The sequence below is a fragment of the Spermophilus citellus genome (assembly GCF_964194105.1).
Source record: "Spermophilus citellus genome assembly, chromosome: 9".
NCBI classification, from domain to species: Eukaryota; Metazoa; Chordata; class Mammalia; order Rodentia; family Sciuridae; genus Spermophilus; species Spermophilus citellus.
In genome coordinates this window covers 106,959,573-106,969,248 of record NC_138191.1, presented here as the reverse complement: position 1 = coordinate 106,969,248, position 9,676 = coordinate 106,959,573, and the positions used below count along the sequence as shown (strand labels likewise).

Here is a 9,676-nt window from a genome sequence, read left to right as displayed (position 1 = left end):
GGTGTGACTCGCTCGCAGGAATAGATGACCTTCCAGTGGACACAGGCAGAGTTTGCAGAGCAGGAGCCCCGGGGTGGGGACAGTGCTGCTGGATGAGTCAGGGCTGGTTTGTAGACCTGGCTGCCAGGTGGGACAACAGAGTACAAGCAGCTGCTGGAGCCGCCAACCTGAGGCCACTGGGTGGGGCAACTGAGGCCCTAGTGCCTGCTTGGAGTCCACCAATAAGGTCAGGTGAGGAGAGCACTGCTGGCTCTTCCACAGGCCACTCCTCCAGCTCTAAGCTGAATAAGGAAGGCGGACCCCAGCCAGCAGCAGAAGGACCTTCCTGCTGCTCTTGCGGCCAGTGCCCTCCAGCGCCCACTATTCTGGAGCTCACACTGTGCCAGCTGGCCAAGGAGCATGTTTGCAGGGTGTGAGGAGGAGGGGCCTGCTTCCTCACACCCTGACAATGTTCTCCAAGGCACAGCAGAACTTCCTCTCTATGGAGTCTGGGAGCTGGGGCTGACCTGGGGCCAACTGGTTTGCTAGACGTGAGTGACCAACTGTGTACTGAGGGGTGGGGAATGATAGTTTAAGAGCTCATATGAACATTTTGTGTCTTATTCAGTGTTTCTTTTTTAAATATTTTATTTTATTTATTTTTTAGTTGTAGATGGACACAACATCTTTATTTTATTTTTATGTGGTGCTGAGGATCAAACCCAGGGTCTCGCACGTGCTAGGCGAGCAATCTACCACTGAGCCACACCCCAGCCCTTATTCAGTATTTTAAGTCTTCATTAGTTGCTTCATATACATTGTCTCTACTCCTGATAAAATCCATGAAGATGTTTATTAGCCACATCTTATATATGAAGAGACTGAGGCTCTGAGAAGTTAAGTAACTTGTCCAAGATTACCCAGAAACAGCATCACGAGCAGGATTAAAACTTTCGCTGTCTGCTTTTACAGGTGGCATGCTACCATACTTTAGATGACATGTCGATGAATGTGATTTTCTTATAGGCCCTACCATGGGGATGCTTCCAGAGAAAAACCAAAGCTGGGTTTCTGAATTTGTGCTGCTTGGCTTCTCCAGTGACCCCATGTCCAACAGGGTCCTTTTCTTTGTCTTCCTTCTCCTCTACCTGAGTTCAGTGCTGGGCAATGGGCTCATCGTTGCCCTGATCTGCCTGGACCCTCATCTCCACACTCCCATGTACTTCTTCCTCTGTGTCCTCTCGGTGCTGGATACGAGCTACATCACCACCACCGTGCCCCAGATGTTGGTGCATCTTCTGGCTCACTCTCGGACCATCTCCTTTGCTGGCTGTTGGCTGCAGATGTACGTGTTTTGTGCTCTGGGACTGACCGAGTGCATCTTCTTTGTAGTCATGGCTTATGACCGCTATGTGGCCATTTGCTATCCTCTGCGTTATACCATCATTCTCAACTGGAGACTGTGCACACAGTTGGCAGCTGGGACATGGGCCTGTGGTTTCCTCTTCTCTCTGGTCCATACCTTCCTCACTATGAGGCTGCCATACTGTGGGCCTAATAGGATCAACCACTACTTCTGTGAAGGGCCCTCCATACGGAACTTGGCTTGCACGGACACCCAGCTCATTGACATGGTGGACCTGATCATCAGTGTCTTTGTGGTTGTCACCCCACTCTCCCTCATTCTGGCCTCCTACATTTGTATCACCCTGGCCATTCTCAAGATCAAGTCCACCCAGGGCCGCTGCAAGGCTTTTTCCACCTGTGCCTCCCACCTGACTGTGGTCACTCTCTTCTGTGCTCCAGTGACTTACATCTACATGAGGCCCAACTCCAGCTACTCTCCAGAGCAAGACAAGCAAATCTCCCTCCTCTACAATGTCTTCACAGCCCTGCTCAATCCCATGGTCTACAGTCTGAGGAATAAGGACATTAAGAGGGCTTTTCTTAAGGTTATGGGATGTGGTAGGGTGGCCTCGTGAACTGGGACCCAGGAGAAGGTTGGGATAGAATGTCCAATGCTAAAGAAAGAGAGATCATCTATAATACCTGCAACCCACTTTGTGCATTTGAATAAGTATAGAACTTGGTTAGTGGAACAAATGTTCATGAAACCAACGTGGGTGTCCTGATTAATTTCCTACCCATGGTGAAGTAACAAACAGCTCAGTAATCTCTGGTTTACAACAGCAAACATTCATTTCTTGCTCATGTTCCATGTTAGTTGTAGGTTGACTGCAGTTCTCTGCAGTCTAAGATCACCTCATAAGGAGGAGCCCTTATTGTGGAACATGCTATTCCAAGACAGAGGGGAAGACATAATGGACAAAGCATGTGATGACTATTAAAGCTTCTCAGAAATGACTGCACACATCCCAAGCAAGTCACATGATCAAGGCTGATGGCAAAGGGATAGGAAATATTTTTCCTACAGAGAAGTAACAAAGTTACATGGCAATGGGCAGACATGCTTAGTTCCAGAACTCTGAAGACCCATAGAAAGATATGCAGAGATTTATAGTCATGAAATTTTATTTCTGCAACCCAAGAAGATGCCACAATGGCTGGTGAGAACTGATGATCTCAGTGGAATGAGGTTCTCTCGGTGGCTGATAGACACAAAGGGCCAGGATCCCCATCATTCCACAGTCATCCAACACTGTGGACCTCAGCACCTGTTAAGTTCTCCAGGGCTTGGAGTCAGGGAGAGAGGGAGGATGCTGGAGACTGAACTGTCTCCCCCCTAAATTCATATGGTGAAGCTCTCACACCCCATGGGACTGGATCTGGAATAAGGAAATAATTAAGGTTAAATGAAGTCATAAGGGTGGATCCCTAATCTGATAGGATCTGTGTCCTTATAAGAAGAGACACCAGAGAATGCTTTCTCTCTCACCCTCCCTCCTCGCCCTCCTCTCTCTCCCCCTGTTACAGGGGAACACAGTGAGAACGGGGCCATCAACAGTTCAGAAAGAGAGCCCCCACCAGAACCTGACGGGGCTGACACCCTGAACTCAGATTTTCAGCTTCCAGAAAATAAACCTCTGTTATTTAAGCCCAGCTAGTTATGGTGTTATTAGCCTGAGTTGACTAATAACAGAGGGTTGCCCCGAGAAGATTCATATTATTTCTACCAGTGGAACAAAAACTTAATAGAGAAATCAAGGTCAGTTACTAGAAAATGAGGTTGCAGAATTCTTTAGAAAACAAACAGCTTTCTGTGGTAGAGAAAATGGAGGACAGAAACCTACTCACCCAGAGTAGACAAGTAAGGGCTTGGAGTTAAGATTTAGCTGATACCTGTGGGTGAGAAGGGGTCGGGCAAGGAAGGAGCAGGAGGAGGCACTTTCAGTGAAGGGTAAGCCAGGTTCAGAGGCCTCACCTTAGGAAAGGAGTTCCATGGTCTGGGGAACAGGAGGAAGGTTCTTATGGTCCTGACACTGAGCAGGACAGGAGAGACAATTTGGGAGTCAGGCAGAGGCCAGGTCCCAAAAGCCCTCTGGGAATGGTGTACTTTGTGCTCAATGCAGTGAGAGTGTGAGATTCTGGTTGGAGAAGTGGTGCAGTTTTAGGGTGAGAACCTCCTGTGTGGGAGTGGCTTTAGGAGCCCATGGCTGGAAAGGGAGTGAGAGAAACAGGGGAGAGTGCAGGAGTGTGGATGGGGACCCTTCCCTCGGAGGGCTGCAGAGCACGTGATGGCATCCCAGGGAGAGTCCTGAGATGTGAGACCTGGGGTGGGGGGTGTTGGTTATGCTGATGAGTTTAGATGACAAACAAGGGACAATTGGGGAAAGGCAGGCAAGTAGGAGGGTCAGCTCATGAGGGGATGAGCAGAGTGATCCATGAGGAAAGGAAGTCAGGGATAATGAATTACCAGGGAGTCTCTGTCCATTTCCAGCCTGGGCCACAGGCTCAGAATGCCCAGCAACCTTGCCCCCTCAGGTCTTGGCCACCCTCTCAACATGGAAACCGGAGCTCCACCCCAGCCAGGCACCTGCCTGGCCCCTCAGCTAGTCCCAGAGTGGCCTGCGTGCTGCTCCTTGGTGGACTCATTCAGCAAGCCCTCCCATGGGGACTGAAGCGTGTAGTGTCCCATATAGACGTCATTCTTTCTGTAAGGCCCACATACTGTGAAGACCTTGTGCCCCCTGTGGCAGCCAGCACCCAGCTGTTTGTCCCTAGCCCTGCTTGCTGATGGCCTGCCCCCTGGTTAGTTTGCCTCTCATCTGGGGCCTGGCTCACCAGCTAATTCCTCTGCAATTCAGTGCTTGAACCACACCTCCTCTAATGAGGTCTAACCCCTCCCAAGTCTGTCCTTCCTCAGCCCCTCTCTCTTGTCCCTTGGGTCCCATTCATTCATAGTTGATACTTGTTTATGTTACCTTTTCCCTATTTCGCCTCTGGGTCCTTTGCGTCTCCTGATTGGACCCAAAGGGATGCAGTTTCTCTAATGTTTTAAAGTATCATTATCTGGATTTTACTGAAAAACCAGAAACTGAGAAAATGAATGCTCACGGGAATTAGGGGTCATATTCAAAGTCCTACAGCCAGAAACAGGGAGCTGGGACTCCAGACTGTCACCTCTGCTCATCTCTTACCATTATCACCCAGCATGTCCTCGCTAGGGCTCCAACCCATATATTCTTTCACAAGTTGAGCTTGGTCTCCTTTTCTTGAAGATTCTCTATGAAATCCCTTTCCTGTAATTTGGGCATTTCCATAGAAGCCATAGAGAAGAGGTGCTATGACCCAAGATGGACTGCAAGAAGGACACTGTGTGGAGACCATCCTGGGCACACAACAGCCTTAGGCCACACCTCACCTCCCACCTTCTTCCTTCCTTTGGAACTTAGGCCAAAGGAAAGACACGAGAAACCATGAATTGACTGAGAACAATCTGGTTGGTTGAGCACGATCTGGTTGGACTGAGCTCATTGTGCACTGACTTATGTTTGTGGAGGGAGTCTCAAGAAAAATTATGGATATAAAAATAAAGTTATATATTTGCACAGCTGCAAAAAAAAAAAAAAGAAATCCCTTTCCTGAAATTAAGGCACATTCAAAACTTCTGCACTGAATGCTTTCTTTATCTCTTTACCCAAATCTGAATTTCCCCCAGGTGCAGCATCCTTGGGTGGCCCTTTTCCTAATGAACTAGAACACTTCCTGCTCTGAAGTCTAAATTTTCTGTGTCTCACTAGCAATTCCCCCAGTTCCCATTCATCCTCAACTCCCATTGTATCTTTCTCTGGCTTAATTACATACCTTTATCTTGCCATGTCTTCCCAGTGTACCACCTGGTCCAATCTTGATGTAGCAGGATAGCACATCAACCCCTAGATATTTCCACTACTCTTTCTCTTATGACTTGGGGGCTGGTTGAATTAAACTGTATTTCTACATAGGTCCTTCCAGGTCTCTCTCTCTCTCTCTCTCTCTCTCTCTCTCTCTGTCTCTCTCTCCCTGCCCCTAGCATCTCCCTGAGGCCCTCTTCCTTACTACTTCCTCAAGTGTGCTTAGAAATTGCTCTATACCTAGCTGTGAAATGCAAAGCCAAATATTCATCTTATACCAAGAATAATTATCATAACTCTCACCAACACACACAATCATCAGTTCTTTTCTTACTGAGTTCAAACTACCTTCACTGACCTCTGCTTGTACCGATTCTCTATCACCTTCATTGGATCCATCCTTCATTCATCGAAGACTGAAGACTATCGGTTGATAAAGGTTCAATAATTCTGACCTTAAAGAGGTGAACTATGAAGAGTTTTTAAGTTTCCTTTGTGTTCAGAGCCAGAGTCTGACCGAGTTTCTCCACAGCAGTATTTCCTTGAATGACCTGTCATTTGTGTCCATTGGGTGATCTGAACTTTGAAAAGTCACAGCCAAGTTTGGAGCAGAAAACGTCTAGGCTAGTCCTAAGGATGTGGGAATGCCAACTAGGATTAGCTAGGACCTTCTGTCTCTGTTTCCTCTGGCAATAGAAAATGTGAGGGTAAAATTTGGAGGGGATTGTATAAAGGTGGGGAGAGCCCCTTGAGAAAGCTTCTCTTTTCAAGTTAATCTTCACTGGAGTGTTGCTGCCGTTCAGGGAATGATAGACTGTGTGGTCAGTAAAATTTCCTAAGGTTCTATGAGTAACTTGACTGTGCCTTGTCCAAGGTGTAAGGGGCTCTGAGGGCTGAAGCCATGGGTGAATGGTTTTGACATTGGGAAGGGAAGCCACCACCATCATGACCACCACCAGCTACCATCCTCTCAGCAACCTCTTGACTCAAGTACTCCAATGATTACCCAGTTCATATTTGAATAAAGGTTTATTAAAAGCTTTAAATTGGGGGGGGGCTGGGGTTGTGGCTCAGTGGTATAGCACTCGCCTAGCATGTAGAAGGCACTGGGTTTGATCCTCAGCACCACATAAATGTAAAATAAAGATATTGTGTCCACCTAAAACTTAAGAATAATTTTTTTAAAAAAGCTTTAAAGTGGAATATTAATAAGGATATCTCCCAGGGTGCTGGCTGGTTGTCATCAGAACCTCTTCATGCTATATCTTGAGGGCCTGTCATAGTTTTCTTATAGTTTTGCTGACTGAGTTCATGAGCTTTTGGGAGACAGACCCAAGCTAACCAAATCCACAGCAGACTAAAGTATAAACAAAGGCCAGCTCTTTTTATTTATAATGTTAGCTATCTCTTCCCCCAGAGTGGAATAGCCATTTACCTTCGGCTGAAAGGGTCTCAGATGTCTGCTTGGTAACTGTGGTGTTACAAAAGGAAAGTAGAATAGAAAAGTTTCCATGTTTATATGGAACATTCAATGTGTCGAGCACTGTTGTAAGAACTTTACCTATCACGGCAATCCTATAAGGTGTTAGTCTGCTATTGTTATGGTCATCCCAACTCTACAGATACCAAAGAGTCTGGCTCTTTTTTTCTTTTCTTTCTTTTTGTGGTGCTGGGGATTGAACCCAGGGCCTTATGCATGAAAGGCAAGCACTCTACTAACTGAGCTATATCCCAGCCCCTAGAGTCTGGCTCTTAAACACTCTGATATAGTTTGGGTAATGTTTCATCTGTGTACCGAGAGACCCCTCAAAATATCTCTTGCCCACAGCAGTGGCTCACCTCCCCAGGGACAGGATGAAGCCGGTATCCTGGGCCCAAACTCCCCTAGACAGTGCTGAATGGACAGTGACCAACCCTTCAGTCCTATTCCTAAGGTTCCTTTTCCTTTCTTCTATGAATCTTTAGATCTAGTCTTTCTCCTGACTGAGAAAGAAAGTTACTGATCTGGGGTCCTCTGGGTCATCTTGTCCCAGCCATCCTGATTTGACTTAAAATGTCCATTTCTTATTCACTCTGTAACTCAATTCACAAATGTTAATCCTGCTTTATTTATGCGAGACCTTTTGATACTCCCAGGGAAACAGAAAAGAATCAGTCACAGGTCATAGTCGGCAATCTGTCTACAGTTGTGTCCTTTGATGTTTGTGCATAGCCTAGCATCTGAAGCCTCAGCAGGTCCATATCAGGTACCTACCTCTGCACCTCAATTTTCTTAATCACCAATGAATGATTCTTGCCTGTATGCTGTTGGATAGAGTGAAGGGCTACAGACCTTCCTCTTTTCAGGCCTGGATGTAGCCATCTGTGTTCCAGTGGTCTTACTCAGGAACCCTGCCCCAGCCTGTTACTTTGAGGAAAGCCCTCTTTACATCTTTGTTTCTGAGGCTGTAGATGATGGGGTTGAGGAAGGCAGAGATGACATTGTAGAACAGAGCCAGTTTCTTGTCCCGCTCTGGGGAAGCATTGGCCCCAGGGTTCATGTACATAAACATGGCAGGTCCACAGAACATGGTGACCACAGTGATGTGGGATGCACAGGTGGAGAAGGCCTTGATCTGCCCTTGGGTGGAACCAATCCTTAGAATTGCAATGAAGATACGGATATATGAAGCCAGAATGAAGGAAAGTGGTATCAGGAGAAGGATGAAGCCCAGGATGAAATCTACTCTGTCATTGAGGGACGTGTCTGCACAGGCCAACTTCAGAACAGCAGGCACCTCACAGAAGAAGTGGTTGATCTCATTGGGGCCACAGTAGGGCAGGCGCATGGTGAAGACAGTGTAGACTAGGGAACAGCTGACACCCCACAGTCCACAAAAGATGACCATTGCCCCACACAGCCATGGGCTCATGATAACCTTGTACCTGAGTGGATAGCAGATGGCCACATACCTATCATAGGCCATGACAGAGAACAGCCATCCCTCAGTGATACCCAACACCAGAAAGACGTACATCTGGGCCACACACCCAACATAGGAAATGGTCTTCTTGTGGCAGACCAGATGCACCAACATCTGGGGCACAGTGGTGGTGACATAGCTCATGTCCAGCAGGGAAAGGACACTGAGGAAGAAGTACATGGGTGTGTGGAGGCGGGAGTCCAGGTGGATCAAGGTGACAATGAGTCCATTGCCCAGGAGTGTGGAGAGGTAGAGGGAGAGGAAGAGACTGAAGAGGATGACATTAGTTCGGGAATCCCTGGAGAAGCCCAGAAGGATGAACTCAGACACAGAGCTGCGGTTCTCCCAGGGAAACGCCTGCATTATTCTTCAGCTGCAGAAAGAGAAATGGACCTACTGGCCCAGTTTGGAAGCCATATTCAGGTGCCATGGCCATTCCATTGCTGCCAAGGTCAGTAGCCATTGGGTCCTAGTTGGGATTAATGTCAGCTCAGAGACTGGGGTCTACCTGGGATAGGTTACTTTGGGGGAAGGAAGGGAAATTGTCAATATTTAACTTATCTGGCCAAAATCTTTCCTGAAAAACTCCAGTCTCATTTCCTTCCATTCTACCAGCCCCCTAAAGGCCACCTCCCTTTCTCTCCTTCAGGAGCTACCATCACATAGTGCATTGCTTGGGGGCTCTTCTCCCTAGACCTGGCTGCACAGTGAGATGGTGAAGATTTCAAACTCTCTTCTTCCCCTTGTCTCAAAATACATATTTAGAATTCTTTCTATTTGGTGCCTCCAACTTTTTTTTTTTTTGTACTGGGGAGTGAATGCAAGGGGAGCTTAACTACTGAGCCACACCCCCAGCCCTTTTTTTTGTATTTTATTTAGAGGCAGGGTCTCACTGAGTTGTATAGGGGCCTTGGTAAGTTGCTGAGGCTGGCTTTGAACTCATGATTCTCCTGCCTCAGCCTACCATGCCACTGGTATTACAGGCATGCACCACCATGCCCAGCTTTACTTTTGATCACTCTAGAAAACTAGGGGAATCAGAAATGTGGGTGTAGATATGTGGCTCCACAAACATGAGAGGTTCCTTGATAATTTACATTGAGCCTGCATTTTTTGATTCTTTCAATTCCCTGGAAGCTTTCTCAGATTTTATTTTAGATGGGGTTACTCAGCAATTCTGCTGCTTCTTATCCTCACCTAATTCTTAAGGGAAGGGTCTTCCTACTTGACTCTAAAACTTGGATAGACTTGAGGTAGAATAACAGCTGTCTTGTTTGCTTAAAGATAACTTTGGAAGGTCTGGGGTTGTAGCTTCGCATGTGTGAGGCACTGGGTTCAATCCTCAGCACCACATTAAAAAAATAAACAAATAAAATAAAGATCTTTGAAAAAAAAGATAGCTTTGGAGGCTGGGGATGTAGTTCACTGGGAGAGAACTTG

The 9,676-nt window shown here is 47.0% G+C and overlaps 2 protein-coding genes across 2 annotated transcripts; one reads left to right on the top strand and one right to left on the bottom strand.

Moving 5' to 3' along the window:
- On the top strand, positions 1 to 2,099 carry LOC308655956 (olfactory receptor 2A12-like). Its single transcript, XM_081306454.1, has one exon. The coding sequence runs from the start codon at positions 1,014 to 1,016 to the stop codon at positions 1,959 to 1,961; it is 948 nt and encodes a 315-aa protein (XP_081162580.1). The 5' UTR covers positions 1 to 1,013; the 3' UTR covers positions 1,962 to 2,099.
- A 5,552-nt stretch (positions 2,100 to 7,651) lies between these two features.
- LOC308655957 (olfactory receptor 2A12-like) lies at positions 7,652 to 8,599 on the bottom strand (the record flags this gene model as incomplete). Its single annotated transcript, XM_081306455.1, has 1 exon — positions 7,652 to 8,599. One exon carries the CDS (start codon positions 8,597 to 8,599, stop codon positions 7,652 to 7,654), a length of 948 nt encoding a protein of 315 aa, XP_081162581.1.
- Positions 8,600 to 9,676: the final 1,077 nt, after the last annotated feature.

Excerpts from the sequence above, each read along its gene's own strand:
- LOC308655956 (XM_081306454.1), top strand. The coding sequence starts at position 1,014 with ATGGGGATGCTTCCAGAGAAAAACCAAAGCTGGGTTTCTGAATTTGTG.